The following is a 23333-nucleotide window of genomic DNA, read 5'->3' on the forward strand; positions in this document are numbered from 1 at the left end:
AGATGTACTTTAAGGATGCTGGTGAGTTAGCTTGTCAACCACCAGTGCTTTTTTGCGGTGGTACGCGCCGGTACGGCGTACTGGAAAATCTGAAGAGCTCCTCTGGCTCTGTCCACATGGCTAATTTGTAAACTATACAAATTAGCCATGTGAAGCGAAGTCACAAGCCAGAGGCGTCTCCAGGGGGCGCAGTCGGGCTGCCTGATGCGGCGGTGTGGAAGTCTGCCGGTGGGAGCCGCTATTATCTGAGCGCAGCTGTCACGCTGACAGCCGCACTCATAGAAAGTGCAGCGCGCAGCTCCCACTGCTCAATTGTCCTAGTATCTGTCAGACGCGAGGACAGTTGAAGTGGTGACGCTGGTGCTCACTTCCGGGTCAGCGCGACGGCTGTCATGTGATCAGGTCAGCTGATCAGACTGCTGACCCGGAAGCTAGCGCCGCAGCGCAGAGGTGGTAGAGAAATGCTGAGAAGTGCTCCACTGTGGAGCTGAAGAAGACACGGACGGAGGAACATTATGGGGTAAGAGGGAAGTATTTATGAAACAGTATGGGGGAAAGGTGGGGGGAATTATTTGTGGACACACTATGGGGGGACAGAGGGTGAGGTAGGGAACCATCTGTGCACACACTATGGGGGGGACAGAGGGTGGGGAGGGGGCAATATGTATATACACAGTATGGATGGGGAGGGAACTATCTGTGGACAGATTATGGGGAGAGAGAGGATGGAGGTTTCATGCATGGGGAGAGAAATTATGAGGGGTGATGTATGGTGAGAGAGGATGAGGTTTCATTCATGGGGAGAGAGGATGAGGGGTGATGTATGGGGAGAGAGGATGAGGGGTGATGTATGGGGAGAGAGAGGATGAGGTTTCATGCATTGAGACAGAGGATGAGGGGTGATGCATGGGGAGAGAGAGGATGAGGTTTCATGCATGGGGAGAGAAATGATGGGTGATGTACAGTGCCTACAAGTAGTATTCAACCCCCTGCAGATTTAGCAGGTTTACACATTCGGAATTAACTTGGCATTGTGACATTTGGACTGTAGATCAGCCTGGAAGTGTGAAATGCACTGCAGCAAAAAAGAATGTTATTTCTTTTTTTTTTTTTTTTTTTAAATTGTGAAAAGTTTATTCAGAGGGTCATTTATTATTCAACCCCTCAAACCACCAGAATTTTGTTTGGTTCCCCTAAAGTATTAAGAAGTATTTCAGGCACAAAGAACAATGAGCTTCACATGTTTGGATTCATTATCTCTTTTTCCAGCCTTTTCTGAATAATTAAGACCCTCCCCAAACTTGTGAACAGCACTCATACTTGGTCAACATGGGAAAGACAAAGGAGCATTCCAAGTCCATCAGAGACAAGATCGTGGAGGGTCACAAGGCTGGCAAGGGGTACAAAACCCTTTCTAAGGAGTTGGGCCTACCTGTCTCCACTTTTGGGAGCATCTTCCGGAAGTGGAAGGCTTATGGAACTACTGTTAGCCTTCCACGGCCTGGACATCCTTTGAAAGTTTCCACCCGTGCCGAGGCCAGGCTTGTCCAAAGAGTCAAGGCTAACCCAAGGACAACAAGGAAGGAGCTCCGGGAAGATCTCATGGCAGTGGGGACATTGGTTTCAGTCAATACCATAAGTAACGTACTCCACCGCAATGGTCTCCGTTCCAGACGAGCCCGTAAGGTACCTTTACTTTCAAAGCGTCATGTCAAGGCTCGTCTACAGTTTGCTCATGATCACTTGGAGGACTCTGAGACAGACAGAGATCTTTGGTGCCAACCACACACATGACGTTTGGAGACTGGATGGCACTGCATACGACCCCAAGAATACCATCCCTACAATCAAGCATGGTGGTGGCAGCATCATACTGTGGGGCTGTTTCTCAGCCAAGGGGCCTGGCCATCTGGTCCGCATCCATGGGAAGATGGATAGCACGGCCTACCTGGAGATTTTGGCCAAGAACCTCCGCTCCTCCATCAAGGATCTTAAGATGGGTCGTCATTTCATCTTCCAACAAGACAACGACCCAAAGCACACAGCCAAGAAAACCAAGGCCTGATTCAAGAGGGAAAAAATCAAGGTGTTGCAGTGGCCAAGTCAGTCTCCTGACCTTAACCCAATTGAAAACTTGTGGAAGGAGCTCAAGATTAAAGTCCACATGAGACACCCAAAGAACCTAGATAACTTGGAGAAGATCTGCATGGAGGAGTGGGCCAAGATAACTCCAGAGACCTGTGCCGGCCTGATCAGGTCTTATAAAAGACGATTATTAGCTGTAATTGCAAACAAGGGTTATTCCACAAAATATTAAACCTAGGGGTTGAATAATAATTGACCCACACTTTTATGTTGAAAATTTATTAAAATTTAACTGAGCAACATAACTTGTTGGTTTGTAAGATTTTTGCATCTGTTAATAAATCCTGCTCTTGTTTGAAGTTTGCAGGCTCTAACTTATTTGCATCTTATCAAACCTGCTAAATCTGCAGGGGGTTGAATACTACTTGTAGGCACTGTATGGGGAAAGAGAGGATGAGGTTTCATTCATAGGGAGAGAGGATGAGGGGTGATGTATGGAGAGAGAGGATGAGGTTTCATGCATGGGGAGAGAGGATGAGGGGTGATGTATGGGGAGAGAGAGGATGAGGTTTCATACATGGGGACAGAGGATGAGGGGTGATGCATGGGGGGAGAGAGGATGAGGTTTCATGCATGGGGACAGAGGATGAGGGGTGATGTATGGGGAGAGAGAGGATGAGGTTTCATGTATGGGGAGAGAAATGATGAGGGGTGATGTATGGGGAGAGAGAGGATGAGGTTTTATGCATGGGGACAGAGGATGAGGGGTGATGCATGGGGAGAGAGAGGATGAGGTTTCATGCATGGGGACAGAGAGGATAAGGGGTGATGCATGGGGACAGAGAGGATAAGGTTTAATGCATGGCGACAGAGAGGATGTGGAGCGAACTGGAAAGAAATGTTTAGGACACAGAATAAAGAGTGACATGGTATTAGGAGCAAGTGGGCAGGATGGGGAGTGAGGGGGAAAAGTATATGGACACACAGGAGGTAGTGAGGAGACAGGAAGGGATGAGAAGAATGTGAGGGGCACAGAATAAAGACTGGGTAGTGAAGAGGGTGGTATGGAGAGGGGGCAGAATGGGAGTACAGTGAGGTTATAGCAAGGAGGAGGAGTGTGCTGAGGGCACAGTATAAAGACGGTGCAGTATAATGGGACACAGTGTAAAGGACACAGTAAACAGTAGGCTCAGTTTGGAAAGAGGGAATATGGAGGGCATGTACCATAAGAAGGACAGTGTGGGTCATATTTTGTGCAGAAAATACTGTGAGGGGCCATTATTTATTCTGGGGCACTGCGTAGGGCAAATATTTTTAAGTAGAAGTATTATAATCATTCTGCTATTTTAGGGGCATCGTGTCGGGATGTGTTACAGAAGACCGGAGAAGATGGAAATCTGCAGAGACGAGATGTAAATGTGAAAAGTCATCATGGCGTCAGGACAAGATGAAGAATAGAAAGAAATGACTAGAGACAACATAATCTATAAAGGTACCTGAATGTAAATGTTTATTTGTGATACTGACTATGTCTTATCATTTTATAAGGATAAGGCTGCACATCAAACTTAGATAATAGTATAATGCCTCAAGCATATGGAAAAATATTGGAAAATACAATGAAAAATGCTACTTGCTAACTTGAACATGTGAATAATGAATTGCATACCTGCCATGAATATTAGGAAAAAGGAGATATTTAGCAATCGCATTGATCAATGTAACTGAGCCCCAAAACCTCGTCAAGGTATATCTCTATATTAGGGTCCCTAGCTCTGTGACCCTAACTGTGTGTCATCTCATTGCAATTAAAAAACTGCTGTGGGTGGAGAGGGGTTACCAAGGACTTTCTTATATAGGAGATGGAAAAAACATGGCCGAAAGGGGCGGAGCTGTGTTCACATTCAGAAAAAAAAAAACTACATATAACTGAATAGGATAACTGAAGTGAGCTCTAATATATATATATTATGATTGCAAGCCAAAAAATACATACTATATAAGGATAAGGCTGCACATCAAACTTAGATAATAGTTTATATTTTTTGGCTTGCACTCATAATATATATATTAGTGCTCACTTCAGTTATCCTATTCAGTTATATGTAGTTTTTTTTTCTGAATGTGAACACAGCCCCGCCCCTTTCGGCCATGTTTTTTCCATCTCCTATATAAGAAAGTCCTTGGTTACCCCTCTCCACCCACAGCAGTTTTTAATTGCAATGAGATGACACACAGTTAGGGTCACAGAGCTAGAGACCCCAATATAGAGATATACCTTGACGAGGTTTTGGGGCTCAGTTACATTGATCAATGCGATTGCTAAATATCTCCTTTTTCCTAATATTCATGGCAGGTATGCAATTCATTATTCACATGTTCAAGTTAGCAAGTAGCATTTTTCATTGTATTTTCCAATATTTTTCCATATGCTTGAGGCATTATACTATTATCTAAGTTTGATGTGCAGCCTTATCCTTATATAGTATGTATTTTTTGGCTTGCACTCATAATATATATATTAGTGCTCACTTCAGTTATCCTATTCAGTTATATGTCTTATCATTAGGCCTTGGTCCCACTTGCGCATTGCTTTTGATGTGAGCGCAATGGGACCCCCACTGATTAGCTGATTATGGTGCAGGTGTCCGGAAATGCTTATTTCTGGATCTGCTCTGTCCTCTGATGGTGTCTGTGACCGGGTACTGCACATCCGCCTCATTGATTTTAATAGGAGACTGCTGCCACTATCAGAAGATGGAGCAGATCCAGAACTGAGCACTTCAGGCCACCTGCCGCCACCAGCACATAGTGTAGGGAATTGGCGGGGTTGCCAGGTGCCGGACCCTGACTAGTCAGACATTGGAAAGGTCATTAATGTTAAAGTAGTGGACAATCTCTTTAATAAAGTCTTGTGCCGTCTGACAAGTTAAGGGTTACTATGTTTTTATTTATGTTAGGAGCATTAAAGGGGTTGTCCAAAATTGTGATGAGTCTGCAGTCACTCTGTGTGTCACTCTGTGACTGCAGACTCCTGAATTCTCACAGAGTGCACACTGCACGCTGTCAGGATTCTCTGGTGCCGGCGGTGAGAGTGGGAGGTTATGAAGCTGCAAGTATGCGATTTACATAGATGTGGTCACATGCTGAACAGACATGCTCAATGAAAATGAATTGATTGAGGCTGGACACATCAAATCAGAATGTGGCCAGAAGTGTACAAATCTCATACTTGTGCTCACATGATCGTCCACTCTCTCCACTGGCACCGGCACACCCCGCCGCAGCCCTGCTACTCAATGTCAGCCGGCAGCGCGCCTGACAGCACCCCCAAACACCCCCCCCCCCCCTCGCCTCAGATGCGTACCAGCAAATATTTTTTTACAAAAAAAGCACTGTCAACCACCTACGGCTGAGTTTTATAGGAGATCAGTAATATAACATTAAGCGATAGCCTACAGAAATGTGAAATAAAATGGTAATCTTGTCCAGCATGCAGTCTCTCTTATTCAATTTAAGAATTGGTCCAGATGCAGATGTGACGACATGGACTCTCATGGGTTAACGTTTCTTAAAATCCAGCCAGACAGCATGATAGATTGTCTATAGATGGGGGAGAAGTCCCTCATTGTTTTTACAAGACTCTTGTTGACTCAATGTAATTGTGTTGGCCACTGAAAGCTAGACTATTGTTCTCCAGACATTTCCAGTAACCCTTGTATTGTAGTTGTGTATTGATAATGTAATTACCTTAGTAGCCATTGTCTAGTGGCTCCCAGTTTACATGTACACCCTCAGCCTTTCTAAGCACATCATTTGAATGAGCATTGTCCATGTAGCTTGAAATTCGTCCAATGGGAGAAGCAATCTTGTCCAACCAATGGATGAGGACGCAGTGTGTCCAGGGGGAGGGCTGTGGCTATAAGAGAGGACTTCTTTAAGCCACCAGGTTGTTGATGGTTGATGGATTCAGTCTAAGCTCTTTGGAGCTGACTGGAGGATCAGGACATCTTATGGCTTCAATCTAGGGACTCCGGATCCGGTTGGAGACCATATCCACAGCCTAGGGATTTCGACTCCGGCTGCCAGGATTTTAACATCAAACCAGGACTACCTAAGGAAGACACTCAGGTTGGGACATTTCAGTCACCTGTTACAGACTTTGCAGACCTCAGACAGCTTGGAACCTGTGAGGCATGGACATTCTAAATCCCTGGTGAGCCAGCGGAAGGGTGAGACTCTGTTGCCTGTTACATTTGTGTGTTTTGCTGGTTATGCGTTATGTGCCGTTAATTGTTTGGGGATCCAATAAAGTCTAATTATTGTGGTTCCCTAACCCTGTGTTGTCTGAGTAGTGTTACGCCCACGGTTAAGGAGGCCGGCGTTCAGTTGGGATGAGCCCTGAGCCACGCTGTCTTTCTAAAGGCGGCGGGTTTTAGTGGACGAGAGCACCCACTGAGCCCCGTGTCTCCACAATTGGTGGCAGCAGTGGGATACTACTCAGCCTGGTTTACCCAGGGGAGCTGCAGCGGACTGGTGTTTTCGGACACCGTCCAGGGCTCAACAACCAGGGAGGCACATAAGCATACTCAGCAGGCCATAGGGGAGGCATTCAGGTTTCGGACGCTGCCATGTCCAACCCCACCAGCTCAGCCATGGGACAAGGACAAGAGAGGAGTTACGACCGCTGCAGTAAATGGATGCTACAGGATATGTGCCAGAGGCGAAAGATTATCTACTGGAACGCTGAGACTCGGTCAGCCTTGATCCAGAAATTAGTCCGTTGGGATGCCCAGAATGATGCAGAGGACGATGAGGATCCCGCCGATATTGACCCTGAGGATTTAAACTATGTGCCACATCATGGATCTAGTGACAATCGGAAATCAACTTTGTCCAAATTGGCCCAAGCCACAGCGTTGTTGGATGCATTGGGGCCTAGATCCTCAAGAGAAGAGAGGGCTTGGGTTATGGAATATGTTTATGGGATTCCAGCTGCCGTACTGCTAGCACCAGCCGGTCGAGAAGGATGGTCCCGCTACCCAGCAGAAGCTGCACCAAAACAAAGAGGCCGCATGCTTGGAGCCCATCTGCCAGTCCAACCAGTCAACATATGCCGAGATGAACCAACGAGACCTGAGGAATGCTACTCCCAAGAAACACCAATAGCTGAGGAAGTGGTTTATCCAGTCCACACCCTACGGCAGGCCAGACACTGTACACCAGCCAACCTCCATCCCCACATCCAGACGGTCAAGGTCGGTGATATACAGGCTCAGGGACTTCGAGACTCGGGATCTTCCATCACCCTGGTTAGCCCAGTTATTGTTTCCCCAGAAGACCCTTTACCAGATTCCCAATTATCCATCACCCTGGCTGAGGGCCAGCGCTCAGACGTCCCTCTGGCATGTGTGCAGTTGGACCTAAGGACCGACCAGGGAGAGGTCGAGGTGGAGCTTGAGGACAGCCTCCCCACACCTGGTATTTTGGGGACCAACCAGGAAGTGATCGATGTGGAGATTGTGAACAGCCTCCCCATACCTGTCATTGTGGAGACTGACCAGAGCAAGGCTGATGTAGAGCTTATGGACACCGTCCCCACACCAGTTATTTCGGGAAAGGACCAGGGAGAGGTTTATGTGAGACTTGTGAACAGCCTCCCCACACCTGTCATTGTGGAGACTGACCAGAGCAAGGCTGATGTGGAGCTTATGGACACCGTCCCCACACCAGTTATTTCGGGAAAGGACCAGGGAGAGGTTGATGTGAGACTTGTGAACAGCCTCCCCACACCTGTCATTGTGGAGACTAATCAGAGCAAGGCTGATGTGGAGCTTATGGATACCATCCCCACACCAGTTACTTTGGGGTCTGACCAGGAAGAGGTCCATATGGAGTTTATGGACAGCCTCCCCACACCTGTTGTTTTGGGGTCTAGCCAGGAGGAAGTTGAAGTGGGGTTCATAGATGGCCCCACAAAGCCTGTTGTTTCGGATACCACTCAAAGGGAAGTGAAAGTAAGGATTGTGAATTACCTGCTCACACCAGTCATTTTGGAGAATGACCTAGGACAAGGACTATCCAGTCAGTTTGAAGCAGCCATCACCCACCTCCAAGCCAAGCAGGACCCTGATGTGGATCTTTCTAACATCTTTTCCAGGGATGGTTTGCATTCCCGGTCTCCATCATCCACTTCTGAGCCAAGAAACGTGAGTAAGCCTAACCACACTGTGGCTATTGACTGGGGGAGGATTGATAGTGGGACATTTGTGCAGGCCCAACTCATGGACCCCACCTTAATGCTTGTCCACAATATGGCTGCTCAACTTGGGGGAGGTAATCAGGGGGAGGTGTATGGATGCGAGCCTCTGTTGCTGACCTCACCATTAAAAAGGACAATGCCGTCAAGAGGAGAAGGATGATCGGAAGCCTATCATGTCTGGCTAATATTAAGAAGGGGGAGGAATGTGACGACATGGACTCTCATGGGTTAACGTTTCTTAAAATCCAGCCAGACAGCATGATAGATTGTCTATAGATGGGGGAGAAGTCATAGTATCATAGTTTTAAGGTTGAAGGGAGACTCTAAGTCCATCTAGTTCAACCCGTAGCCTAACATGTTGATCCAGAGGAAGGCAAAAAACCCCAATGTGGCAAACAAGTTCCAATGGGGAAAAAATTTCCTTCCTGACTCCACATCCGGCAATCAGACTAGTTCCCTGGATCAATACCCTGTCATAAAATCTAATATACATAACTGGTTATATTAAATTTTTCAAGAAAGGCATCCAGGCTCTGCTTAAATGTTAGTAGTGAATCACTCATTACAACATCATGCGGCAGAGAATTCCATAGTCTCACTGCTCGTACAGTAAAGAATCCTCGTCTGTGATTATGATTAAACCTTCTTTCCTCAAGACGTAGCGGATGCCCCCGTGTTCCAGTCGCAGGCCTAGGTGTAAATAGATCTTTGGAAAGGTCTCTGTACTGTCCCCTCATATATTTATACATTGTGATTAGATCTCCCCTAAGCCTTCGTTTTTCCAGACTAAATAACCCCAAGTTTAATAACCTGTCTTCGTATTGCAGCCCCCCCATTCCTCTAATAATCTTGGTCGCTCTTCTTTGCACCCTCTCCAGTTCAGCTATGTCCTTCTTATATATCGGTGACCAGAATTGTACACAGTATTCTACGTGCGGTCGCACTAGTGACTTGTACAGAGGTAGAACTATATTTTTTTCATGAACACTTATACCTCTTTTAATACATCCCATTATTTTATTAGCCCTGGCAGCAGCTGCCTGACACTGTCCACTAAAGTGAAGTTTACCATACACCCATACACCCAAGTCTTTTTCTGTGTCTGTTTTACCCAGTGTTCTACAATTAAGTACATAATCATAAATGTTATTTCCTCTACCCAAGTGCATGACCTTACATTTATCTACATTAAACTTCAATTGCCACTTCTCAGCCCAATCCTCCAATTTACATAAATCTCCCTGTAATATAAAATTATCCTCCTCTGTATTGATTACCCTGCAGAGTTTAGTATCATCTGCAAATATTGAAATTCTACTCCGCATGCCCCCAACAAGGTCATTTATAAATATGTTGAAAAGAAGCGGGCCCAATACTGACCCCTGTGGTACCCCACTATGAACTGAGACCCAGTCCGAGTACGTACCATTAATAACCACCCTTTGTTTCCTATCACTGAGCCAGTTTTTAACCCAGTTACACATATTTTCCCCTATCCCCATTATTCTCATTTTATGTACCAACCTTTTGTGTGGCACCGTATCAAAAGCTTTTGAAAAGTCCATATACACAACATCCACTGCATTTCCCTGGTCCAGGCTTGAACTTACCTCTTCATAGAAGCTGATCAAATTAGTTTGACAGGATCGATCCCTCATAAACCCATGTTGATACTCTGTCATAAGGTTATTTTTCTTGAGATACTCCAGTATAGCATCTCTCAAGAAACCCTCAAGGATTTTACCAACCGTAGAGGTTAAACTTACCGGCCTATAATTTCCCGGCTGAGTTTTTGTCCCCTTTTTGAATATTGGCACCACATTTGCTATGCGCCAGTCCTGCGGTACCGACCCTGTTATTAAGGAATCTGAGAAGATTAAAAATAATGGTCTATCTATCACAGAACTCAATTCCTGTAGTACTCTGGGGTGTATGCCATCCGGGCCCGGAGATTTGTCAACCTTAGTGATTTCGAGGCGGCGGCGTACTTCCTGCTGGGTTAAGCAGGTAATATTCAAGGGTGAATTTATGGCATCACTGGTCATGTCATCTGCCATGGCATTTTCTTGTATAAAAACCGTAGAAAAAAAGTCATTCAGCAGGTTGGCTTTACCCTCATCCCCTTCCACCATTTCACCAAGACTATTTTTAAGGGGGCCAACACTATCGCTTTTCAGTTTTTTACTGTTTATGTAGTTAAAGAATATTTTAGGATTATTTTTACTTTCTCTCGCAATGAGTCTCTCTGTCTCAAACTTAGCTAACTTAATTTGCTTTTTACATATTTTATTTAATTTTCTATAATTATATAATGCCTCATCACTACCTACCCTCTTTAATTCTTTTAAGGCTTTCTGTTTTTCTTTTATTGCTTCCCTTACAGCTCTATTTAGCCATAGGGGTTTCCTCCTATTTCTAGCATGTTTGTTCCCATAGGGTATATTTTCTGCACAAGCCCTATTCAGGATGCTCATAAAAGTCTCCCATTTGCTTTGTGTACTTTTATTACTTAGTACATCATCCCAGTTTATTGCACTAAGATCATCTCTCAACCGTTTAAAATTTGCTTTCCTGAAGTTTAGTGTCCTTGTAGCCCCTCTACTATACATCTTACTAAAGAATACATGAAAACTTATTATTTTGTGATCACTATTCCCCAAGTAACCCCCAACTTGGGGGTCCCTCATTGTTTTTACAAGACTCTTGTTGACTCAATGTAATTGTGTTGGCCACTGAAAGCTAGACTATTGTTCTCCAGACATTTCCAGTAACCCTTGTATTGTAGTTGTGTATTGATAATGTAATTACCTTAGTAGCCATTGTCTAGTGGCTCCCAGTTTACATGTACACCCTCAGCCTTTCTAAGCACATCATTTGAATGAGCATTGTCCATGTAGCTTGAAATTCGTCCAATGGGAGAAGCAATCTTGTCCAACCAATGGATGAGGACGCAGTGTGTCCAGGGGGAGGGCTGTGGCTATAAGAGAGGACTTCTTTAAGCCACCAGGTTGTTGATGGTTGATGGATTCAGTCTAAGCTCTTTGGAGCTGACTGGAGGATCAGGACATCTTATGGCTTCAATCTAGGGACTCCGGATCCGGTTGGAGACCATATCCACAGCCTAGGGATTTCGACTCCGGCTGCCAGGATTTTAACATCAAACCAGGACTACCTAAGGAAGACACTCAGGTTGGGACAGTTCAGTCACCTGTTACAGACTTTGCAGACCTCAGACAGCTTGGAACCTGTGAGGCATGGACATTCTAAATCCCTGGTGAGCCAGCGGAAGGGTGAGACTCTGTTGCCTGTTACATTTGTGTGTTTTGCTGGTTATGCGTTATGTGCCGTTAATTGTTTGGGGATCCAATAAAGTCTAATTATTGTGGTTCCCTAACCCTGTGTTGTCTGAGTAGTGTTACGCCCACGGTTAAGGAGGCCGGCGTTCAGTTGGGATGAGCCCTGAGCCACGCTGTCTTTCTAAAGGCGGCGGGTTTTAGTGGACGAGAGCACCCACTGAGCCCCGTGTCTCCACAGCAGATCCTTGTGTCCCCTACTGTTGTTTCGACTACTAACTATCACATTTAGAGAATGTACCTTTTACAATCACCTTTCATGTTTTGACTACTGTGACAGTGACAGTGTTACTATGCTAATTAATTTGCACAACCAGTAGTAACAGTCCCTGGTGAAGACGGTCACAGACCTCATTTTCTAGGGCTGCGTAACAGAGCAATCAGCAGAAAACAGGGCAACACACTTGAATACTTGGTGACTTTTTCTGAGATAAATAGCTGTCACTATATTTTTTTTGTGGAGGAGGGGAGGATTTGAATTTCTTTTCTGCCCTCACTGTGGTAAGTGTTTGCATTTGATCTGACACACAGGGCACCACAGACAGCTGAAAAAGACAGGGGACTGCTGCTGACAGAGGTGGTCTGCATTCTAGGTCGGTGGCTTCGTAGGTGTAACACATAGGGTTGGGTCAAAACCACTGTTTATCGGGCCAGCTTCCATTCTGTAGCCTAATGACACCAAGGATACATGACCCATCTCTTCTCCACAAGACCTTCCACCCTCAGTGACATCTCTGTTAATTTTGAAATGTACATGTTGGTTTTCTTCACAGAGTACCACACTGGACCTGCTGGAAAAAGAGTTTGATGTCCATGTTGTAGCTGATGCATGCTCATCCCGTAGGTAATGCTTGTGTAATCTATACTTTTCTTATAACTGAGCAATTATATAGATTAAAATCATGAAGCTGAAAACTGTTAACCCTTTTTCACTGTGAAAGGGAATTCTAGTACTTTTTGTATTGATGATCTCTTGGGTAGTCATACGTTGGTGTCCAACAATCGACACCGCTTCTAATCTACGGTTATCACCTTCAATGGTGACAGGATGTAATCAAATTACGGAGCTGAACATTGCAGCTCCATAACACTATTAACTGGCTACTGTTGGGTACTGCAGATTTACAATTTTTGTATAAGAGCTAATCTACAGTACCTGTCAGTAGCCCCTATATAATGTGAAGAAGCTGTGATGTTCAGCTTCACATCCAGCCAATGAAGGAGGTGATAAAAGATGATTGGAGTGTTGGATCCCATGACAATCTTATATTGTTGAACTATATGAGTGGTCATTGATATAATAGTGCCAATCAATCCCATTAACTGAGGTGTAATTGCACATGTAAGTAAAGCTATATAAGCTGTCATAATCACCTAATAATTCTCCGTCTGGAATATTGAAAGATCCATTATTTACTTATCAAAACTGTTAATACCAGTTTATGAGTAATATTTGGTCCAATAAGATTATTAATTCAGGCTCCCCCACACAAATGTTGTAAAAATTTAACCCCTTCACTCCTGGAAGATTTTCATTTTTTTTTTCCTCCCCTTCTTCCAAGAGCCATAACCTTTTTGTTTTCTGTCAATATAGCCATATGAGGGCTTGTTTATTGAGGGACAAGTTGTTCTTTTGAATGACACTAGTCATTCTGCCGCATATTGTACAGTAAAGCCTGCTTTACACAAGACGACCGATTATGCGATAGCACGATCGATCGTACCCGCATCCGTCGTTTTTCGCGTCACGGGCAATTAGTTGCCCATGGCGCACAAACTCGTTTAACCCCCATCACACGTACTTACCTTCCGGACGACCTCGCTGTGGGCGACGAACGTCCACTTCCAGGAGTGGGAGGGACGTTCGGCGTCACAGCGACGTCACATGGCAGCCGGCCAATAGAAGCGGAGGGGCGGAGATGAGCGGGATGTAAACATCCCACCCACCTCCTTCCTTCCATTAAGCCATCGGGAGCCGCGGGAGGCAGGTAAAGCGGCTGTTCATCGTTCCCGGGGTGTCACACGTAGCAAAGTGTGATGCCACGGAAACGATGAACAACTGCCGCCATTTTAATTAAACAATTTTATGAAACCTAGCGACGAGTACACGACTCACGATTTGTGAGCGATGCTACGTCGCTAGGAGGTGTTACACGAGACGACGTCATGTACGATGCCGGATGTGCGTCACGAAAACCGTGACCCCGACGATGCATCGCACGATCAGTCGTCTCGTGTAAAGCCCGCTTAACATGTAAAAAAAAAAATTCCATGTGAAATTGTAAATAAAAAAAAAAGTGCAAATCCACAATTTTTTTTATTTACCATGTTCAATATATGATAAAACTGACCTAGTAATAAGAGTACGTAGATCAGAGGTGTATCTAGGTTTTCTGATACCTGGGGCAAGAGTTCAGTTTAGCACCCTCCCCCTCCAAGCAGATTTACTAGTCGTCATGTGACCAATCATTCATATGTGATTTTCACACTTAGTCACGTGCCGATGTGCTGCTGTTCCTAATTCTCTCAATGTTCAGTGAAAATCAGAGAAGCAGGGAGAAACATTAGTTGTCACATGACCATAAGTATGTAAAAGTGCATATGAGTGGAGTGGTCATGTGATGACTGCTGAAACCAGCAAACAGAGCTGACTAGTATCTCTAGCTGCACAGGAGCCTAGTGGCTCCTGCACAGGTTGTAATAACCTTAGGTACACAACTGGAAACCCAGGTTGTTTCATGGTACTCCTGAGGAACCAGAGGAGAGGTTTGCTAATGTGCTACAAAGAGCTAGACAGGAAACCATAGCGAAGAACCATAAAAGACATGCACAAGTGAAAGCAGGAGAAATAATTGCAAGCAAGGGTAACCACCTTTCTTCTGATTGTTAGGTTTGTAGGAGTAGGATAGACAAATGAGAAAGCACAGTGCAAATACCAAACTGGTCTGCCTAACAGGAAAATCCCTTGCTGCGGGGCTGGTACTCCTTAGCAGCATCACATAGGAAAGAATACAGCCAGCAAAGAAGGTTAACGCTATGTGCGCACGTTGCGTAATTGCATGCAGTTACGCTGCGATCTGCACCGCAGCGTAACTGCATGTGTCCTGCGTCCCCAGCACAATCTATGGAGATTGTGCAGGAGACGTGCGCACGTGGCGTATTAGAGCGCAGCGCTTCGACTGCTGCCCGAAGCGCGCGTTCTAAGAAGTGATATGTCACTTCTTTCGTGCGCTCTGCATGCAGCTCCTGCTCTGTCTATGGGACGGGCTGGGAGGGGCTACATGCAGAGCGCATGAAATTGGCTTTTGTTTCTGCAGCGATTTAAAGCGCACGTGTGCTGTTCAAATCGCTGCAGAAATTTCTGCAGGACCAGTACGCAACGTGCGCACATAGCCTTAGAATCAGGAGAGTATAAATACCCCCACCCGGGATGTGATACAACAGCGACAACAAGCAATTGAGAACAGTTGATAACTGAACCACATCGAAAGAAAAGCAAAGGTAAAAGTAAAAACACCATCAGCACAGGGACTGACCAGGCTGTGGCTCAGCAACAAAGGAAACTGACCACGAACCACAAGGTCACAGGCATGACAAAGGGCTTTTCCAGTTTTGTGATGAAAGTCTGCAGCCACTTTAGGTGACTGCAGACTTCTGAATTCTCACAGCATGTGCACTGCATACTTTTAGGATTCTCCCTTGTCAGTGGCAAGAGTGGACGGTCATATAACCACAACATATGCAATTTGCCTTACTTCTGGCCAGATTCCAACTACACTGTGTGTAATATTATTAGACAAATGAGAATTTTGATCACATGATACTTTTTATACATGTTGTCCTACTCCAAACTGTATAGGCTTGAGAGCCAACTACCAATTAAGTAAATCAGGTGATGTGCATCTCTGTAATGAGGAGGGGTGTGGTGTAATAACATCAACACCCTATATAAGGTGTGCTTAATTATTAGGCAACTTCCTTTCCTTTGGCAAAGTAGGTCAGAAGAGAGATTTGACGGGCTCTTAAAGCCTGCTTTACGCCATACAATTCAGCATACGATATCGTATGCGATGTGACACGCCCCCATCGTATGTGCGACACGTTCAATTTGTTGACCGTGTCGCACAAACGATTAGTTGCTGTCACACGTATTTACCCTTCCATACGATCTCGATGTGGGCGGTGAACATCCACTTCCTGGAGTTTGAGGGACGTTCGGCGTCACCGCGACGTCACACGGCAGGCGGCCAATAGAAGCGGAGGGGCGGAGATGAGCGGGATGTAAACATCCCGCCCACCTCCTTCCTTCCGCATTGCCGACGGGAGCCGCGGGACGCAGGTAAGCTGTTGTTCAATGTTCCCGGGGTGTCACACACTGCGATGTGTGCTGCCTCGGGAACATTGAACAACCCGACAAGCAATTTTTAGGATTTGAACGACGTACATGCGATGAACGGTTTTACGTTCAATTGCAATCGCAAATAGCTGTGACACGCTACACCAGCACTAACGATGCCAGATGTGCGTCACTTACGATGTGACCCCGCCGACACATCGTTAGATTTGTTGTAGCGTGTAAAGCCCGCTTTAAAGTCCAAAATTGTGAGATGTCTTGCAGAAGCATGCAGTAGTCTTGAAAGTGCCAAACGTTTGAAGCGTGATCACCGAACAATCAAGCGTTTCATAGCAAATAGCCAATAGTGTTGCAAGAAGCATGTTGGGCAAAAAAAGTGCAAAATAACTGCCCATGAATTGAGGAAAATCAAGCGTGAAGCTGCCAAGATGCCATTTGCCACCTGCAAAAACAGATATCCTCCTAAGATAGCCAAATCTAAAATACAACTTGCATAATAATTCTTCACACAGTGTAGATGTGTCCGCCCTCACTCAGTTGATTCATTTTCATTGAGTGAGGCAGCGCATTTCTAGTTAGCATGCAACTATGTAAATTGCGTACTTGCGGTTTTGTGACCTCCAACTCTCACCGCTATGTGTATATATGTGACACTGAGAAAATCGTCCTTGATAAGGGACTTTCTTTTGTTTCTACTACAGACTTTGACTTGTTATGTGTATCAAAGATTTAAACGTATTTACACGTAAACTTAACCCCTTAGTGACGGAGCTAATTTTCACTTTAATGACTAGACCAAATTTTGCAATTCTGACCAGTGTCACTTCATGAGGTTATAACTCTGGAACGCTTCAACGGATCCCGGTGATTCTGAGATTGTTTTTTCGTCACATATTGGACTTCATGTTAGTACCAAATTTAGGACAATATTTTTTGCGTTTATTTATGAAAAAATTGAATATTGGAAAAAATTTTGAAAATTTAGCAATTTTCAACTTTTGAATTTTTATACCGTTAAACCAGAGATTTCTGTGACACAAAATAGTTAATAAATAACATTTCCCACATGTCTACTTTACATCAGCACAATTTTGGAAACAAAATTTTTTTTTGTTAGGAAGCTAGAGGGGTTCAAAGTTTATCAGCGATTTCTCATTTTTACATCAAAATTTACAAAACCATTTTTTTAGGGACCACATCACATTTGAAGTGACTTCAATAGGCCTAGATGACAGAAAATACCCAAAAGTGACACCATTCTAAAAACTGCACCCCCCAAAGTACTCAAAACCACATTCAAGAAGTTTATTAACCCTTCAGGTGCTTCACATGAACAAAAGCAATGTGGAATGAAAAAAAGCAAAGATTAAATTTTACCTAAAAATGTTGCTCTAACCCAAATTTATTTACTTTTAGAAGAAATAACACAACAAAATGGACCCCAAAACTTGTTCCCCACTTTCTTATGAGCGCGCCGATACCCCACATGTGGTCAGAAACCTCTGTTTGGACAAATGGGAGGGCTCGGAACAGAAGGAGCAATATTTGAATTTTGGAAAGCAAATTTGGCTGAAATAGATTGCGGGCACCATGTTGCATTTACAGGTCCGCTAAGGTACCTAAACAGAAGAAACCCCTCACAAGTGACACCATTTTGGAAACTAGGCCCCTCAAGGAATTTATCTAAATGTTTGGTGAGTACCCTGAACCCCCAGGTGCTTCACAGAATTTTATAACGTTGAGCCATGAAAAAAAAAAAAAAAATTTTACCACAAAATTGTTATTTCAACCAGGTAGCTTTTTTTTTTACAAGCGTAAAAGGAAAAAATTCAGCATAACATTTATTGTGCAATTTCTCCTGAGTTTGGCGATACCTTATATGTGGTGGAAATCAACTGTTTGGGCGCATGGCAGGGCTCGGAAGGGAAGGAGTGCCATTTGACTGCAAAATTGGCTGGAATCAATAGCGGACGCCAGGTTGCATTTGGAGAGCCCCTGAGGTGCCTAAACAGTGGCGGTCCCCCACAAGTGACTCCATTCTGGAAACAAGACACCTCAAGGCTTTTATCTAGGTGTATAGTGAGCAGTTTGAATCCACGAATACTTCACAGAATTTGATAAGCTTAGGTTGCCATATTGAAAATTTTCATTTTTTTCACAAAAATGTTGCTTCAGCATCAAATTTCTTACTTTTTCAAGAGACAACAACAAACCGTGGACCCAACAGGTTGTTATCCAATGTCTTATGAGCACAGGGATACCCCACATGTGGCCAAAAACCTCTGTTTGGATAAATGGGAGGGCTTGGAATGGAAGGAGCACCATTTGAATTTTGGAAAAGTTGAAATAAATTGCGGGCACCATGTCACATTTGCAGGGCCCCTTGGGTACCTATACAGCAGAAACCCCCCACAAGTGACCTCATTTTGGAAACTGGATTTTATTCAGGAGTATAGTAAGCATTTTGAATCCACAGGTACTTCACAAAAATGTTGCTGTAGCAACAAATGTCTCACTTTTAGGCTATGTGGCCATGATCCAGCGACACGGCGTCTAGTACACAGTGTCAGCCTACTGCAGAGATGTGAGTGTTGTCCACGGGAGAACGCAGCTGCCCATGCCCACGATTTGGGTTCAGGCCGCTGTGGAGCTCTATGCTACCTGCAGAGAACACTCTTGTCTCCGCAGCATAAATTGACATGCTGAGGCTCGGGAAGCTGCACCACAGGTCGGTTTATGCTGCGGAGAAAAGAAGCACATTGGGCATGGGATTTCTAAAAATCCTTCCACTGTGCTTCTACTGCACAATGCAGCGCTATGGATGCAGGGAAAACACTCTGCGCCCAAAACGCTGCAAATCCCGATTGTGGGCGCACAGCCTAAAATGCTACAATGGATGAATGGATAGATGTCAAACATATATAACGTCCCACCCCCTGCATATTCTAAGCTGGCGCCCTTTAGTGCCTTTCATGTGGCACTAAAGGGTGCCTAGCCTTGTATTTAGCCCCCCAAAAAATTAATAATTAAAATAAACGACGTGGTGTCCCCCCTATTTTTGATAGCCAGCTAGGGTAAAGCAGACAGCTGTAGCCTGCAAACCACAGCTGACAGCTTCACCTTGTCTGGCGATCAATTTGGAGGGCTCCCCAGGCGTTTTTTTAAAAAAAAAACAAAAAAAAAACCTGGGGTCCCCCCCAAATTAGATCACCAGCCAAGGTGAAGCGGACAGCTGGGGTCTGGTATTCTCAGGGTGGGAAGAGCCATGGTTATTGGACTCTTCCCAGCCTAAAAATAGCAGGCCGCAGCCGCCCTAGAAGTGGAGCATCCATTAGATGCGCCAATCCTGGCGCTTCGCCCTAGCTCATCCCGCGCCCTGGTGCGGTGGCAGACGGGGTATTATATGGGGTTGATACCAGCTGTAATCTCACCTGGCATCAAGCCCTGGGGTTAGTGATGTCACGGCATCTGAACAGATACCCGACATTACTAACCCAGTCAGTAATAGAAAAAAATAAAGACAAAAAAAAAAAATGTATTTGAAAAAACACTCCTCGAAACATTCCTCTTTCACCAATTTATTGAAAATAAAGAAATTCCAGTCGCTGTAATCCATTTTGGAGGTCCAACGCCGACTCTGGACCTTCTAGAATATGGGGGGCACGTTCAGGGAACGTATCCCCCATTTTCTAGAAGAGCAAGCTCTCCATGAGCAGGGTGGGTGCAGTAATCTGAGAATACTGCACTCACACTGCCCTGGTCCAACTTAGGGCAGAGTGACCTGCAGTAACCTCATTCCAGAATATGAGGGGCACGCTCACAGAACGTACCCCCCATTTTCTGGAACAGCAGTCTCTCCATGTGAGGAGTGTGGCTGCAGATTACTGCACTCACTCTCCCCGGTCCACAGTGGAGCAGCCTGTGCAGCAGCGACGTCAGCGTCCCTGCTTGCAGGGATCCAGCTGACAGCCGCTGTCTGCGCATGCGCCGCCAGCATTCAAGAAGGAGGCGGCGTGATCGCGGGACGGATCACCAGCCAGGTAACGTAAGACCGGGGGCGGACGCGGGAGGACGGCGGGAGACCTAGCGGGACCTGGGGACAACTTTCTGTCGCATGTGACGTGTCACATACGGCAGAAAGAGCAGGATGAATGCGGCTGCGCGCTACTGTGCGCTGCGCGCCGCCATCTTCCACGCTCCGGAGGGGGGAGGGGGAGGGCGGCTCTGGAGAACCGGAGGGGGCTCCGGTGACCAGAGAGCTCTGGTGTACCAGAGGAGAGGTCAGGGGGAGGACATTTCCCTCCGATCTGAAATGTTTGATCATTTCAGATCGGAGGGAAATGAATGCAGAGCCGGCGGCGGCGGCAGTTTTCTTTGCGCTTCGGCGCCACTTTGACTGCTCCGGAGGGGGGGGTGGGGGGGGGAGACTCTCCGGTACCGGGGGCTTTGGGGGCACTAGGGGTTTAGATTTCTTTCTCATCTGACATGTTTGATCATGTCAGATGAACAAGAAATCAGTTTTACCGGCCATTTCTTTTTTTTTTATGTGACCGTTGGTATACGGTGTATACCGGCGATCACATTATCGGGGTCCAAAAAAAACACCCCGATTCATAATCTGGGGGGTCTCAGCTACCCCCGGTAGCTGAAAACCCCGAGATTTTCGGTCGCTGGGGGGCGCTACAGGGTTTTTTCGGGCCGCCGCTTTAAAGCGGCGGAACAGAATAAGTACCCTGTTTTGCCGCCGCTTTAAGTCGTACGGCCGTCGTTATGAGGTTAAATGGAGGAAGCATTTCTGTAAACAAAATGGTAAGACCTGTGAGGAATTGGGCATTCCATTTGACATGTTGTCAGATGTTAGACTTTTGGAGTCCCTTTCTATGGAAAATCCTAGTATGAAAGGTGAAGGTCCCTTTACCATACTTAAAGACAAGAGTGTTAAATGCTCCAAGATAGAAGGAAAAGCCGAGCACAACTTCCAGCCAGCAATTATCACACCTCATTCACCTGTCATGGTGGGCAGACTTTTCACTCCTTAAGCCTGCTTTACACGTTGAAAAAAACCGCTATAGATGATTGTTAAGGGATCATAAACTGTAGACCGTGGAAAAAACCCTTAAAATTTCAATTTTTTATTAATTAAGATTAAAATAAATATCCCAACATGAAAATACACACACATGTATATATACAAAAACAGGAAAAAAGTGCTGCAGTGCAGAATGGGAGTGGTCGACACCCTTTCACTTCTCCCTACCTAGCCTGCGGAGGTCGGCACCCTAAATTACGCAATGGCGCCCCCGCTCACCGTCGGCTCGCCCTCCTCTCCCTGCACTAAAATTGGAGGTGCAACTAGTCTGGGAGTATGGGAGTGCTCAAGATGAATATTACTGCACTGCCAAAAAATTAACAGAAATGCAAATAATGTAATGTCGGGGGTAACCCTATTGACATCTGACACACATGTGGGTGTAAAGGCCCCGTCACACTAAGCAACATCGCTAGCAACATCGCTGCTAACGAACAACTTTTGTGACGTTGCTAGCGATGTTGCTGTGTGTGACATCCAGCAACAACCCGGCCCCTGCTGTGAGGTCGTTGGTTGTTGCTGAATGTCCTGGGCCATTTTTTAGTTGTTGCTGTCCCGCTGTGAAGCACAGATCGCTGTGTGTGACAGCGAGACAGCAACAACTAAATGTGCAGGCAGCAGGAGCCGGCTTCTGCGGAGGCTGGTAACCAATGTAAACATCGGGTAACCAAGAAGCCCTGTCCTTGGTTACCCGATATTTACCTGTGTTACCAGCCTCCTCCGCTCTCACTGTCAGCGCCGGCTCCTGCTCTGTGCACATGTAGCTGCAGCACACATCGGGTTAATTAACCCGATGTGTGCTGTAACTAGGAGAGCAAGGAGCCAGCGCTAAGCATTGTGCGCTGCTCCCTGCTCTGTGCACATTTAGCTGCAGCATACATCGGGTTAATTAACCCGATGTGTGCTGTAACTAGGAGAGCAAGGAGCCAGCGCTCAGTGTGCGCTGCTCCCTGCTCTCTGCACGTGTAGCTCCGTGCGGTGGTAACCAAGGTAAATATCGGGTTGGTTACCCGATATTTACCTTAGTTACCAAGCGCAGCATCTTCCACGCGGCGCTGGGGGCTTGTCACTGGTTGCTGGTGAGCTCACCAGCAACTTGTGTAGCGACGCTCCAGCGATCCCTGCCAGGTCAGGTTGCTGGTGGGATCGCTGGAGCGTCGCAGTGTGACATCTCACCAGCAACCTCCTAGCAACTTACCAGCGATCCCTATCGTTGTTGGGATCGCTGGTAAGTTGCTTAGTGTGACTGGACCTTAACTCTACAGGAATACTATCAAGACCGGCTATATCCTGTAAGATGCTTAGAATTAAGTACAAAACACCTTGAAAGGAAGTCTTTCAGAGGACACAGTGCAGCAGTATAGATGTAACAAAAGGAGCCTTCTACACAGATACCAATTGTTCTGTACACTTAATCATAGCCATGGCTCCCCTGTCAGCACAAAACTGATAGTCCTCAGACATAGCCCGCCGCCAATAGTGACATGGATAATAATAGCGTGGAACAAGGGTTCCACTACAATTAATTCACTGTAGAGGGTGTAACAATAATATACTAAAGTACTTAGCTTTTTGTGCAGACTTGGACTAATCGCCAGATCAAAAAACAATACTTCAGTGTAATCACCGGAAGTCTCGATGCAGGCCCAGTATGGGAACCGCTTGCTCGACGCGTTTCCCCCTGGCATACAGTCCCGCCAGGGTTCTTCAGGAGCTCCCACAATCGGGCACAGAGCACCGGCCACAATATGCCGCTCTGCCTCGGTCCTAGTCCCCGCCTCTACACGTGGGGAGAGAGCGTTCTTTTAAAAATCATTAACAATCATCTATAGCGGTTTTTTTCTTGAGATACTTGATATTATGGCTGGTTTTCTTGCTGGATCTATGAATGCTAACAACTGGTTGGATGATGCTAGGGAAGCTTTCTCTGAACTGTCTATAAACAACAGTTCTACGACAGGCCCCTCTCTTAGGAATATTTTTACCGATTTAACCACCGCATATAAAGAGAACATCAAATCTTGGTGGGAGGTCCAATCATTGGACAACTACATTAAACAAAGGATTGTCCCCAGAGGCCTACGGATTACTGTTGTACCGGCAAACAGGTCCAGGTCTACAGCCCTATTAGCCAAGTGGGAGGAAGAGTCAGTTTCATCATCATTACGGTTTATGGGCATTTTGTTAGAG

At 45.7% G+C, this 23333-nt stretch overlaps 1 protein-coding gene across 5 annotated transcripts in view; it reads left to right on the top strand.

The window, feature by feature from the left end:
* Window positions 1–23333, top strand: part of ISOC2 (isochorismatase domain containing 2) — a 447375-nt gene that overhangs the window by 351085 nt on the left and 72957 nt on the right. For all 5 annotated transcript variants that reach the window (XM_075329341.1, XM_075329343.1, XM_075329339.1 and 2 more), the window contains one exon: window positions 12474–12544. In XM_075329341.1, coding sequence (XP_075185456.1) covers window positions 12474–12544 — 71 coding nt within the window. The remainder of the gene's footprint in view (window positions 1–12473; window positions 12545–23333) is intronic.

The sequence above is a fragment of the Anomaloglossus baeobatrachus genome, chromosome 11 (assembly GCF_048569485.1).
Source record: "Anomaloglossus baeobatrachus isolate aAnoBae1 chromosome 11, aAnoBae1.hap1, whole genome shotgun sequence".
Classification (NCBI taxonomy): domain Eukaryota; kingdom Metazoa; phylum Chordata; class Amphibia; order Anura; family Aromobatidae; genus Anomaloglossus; species Anomaloglossus baeobatrachus.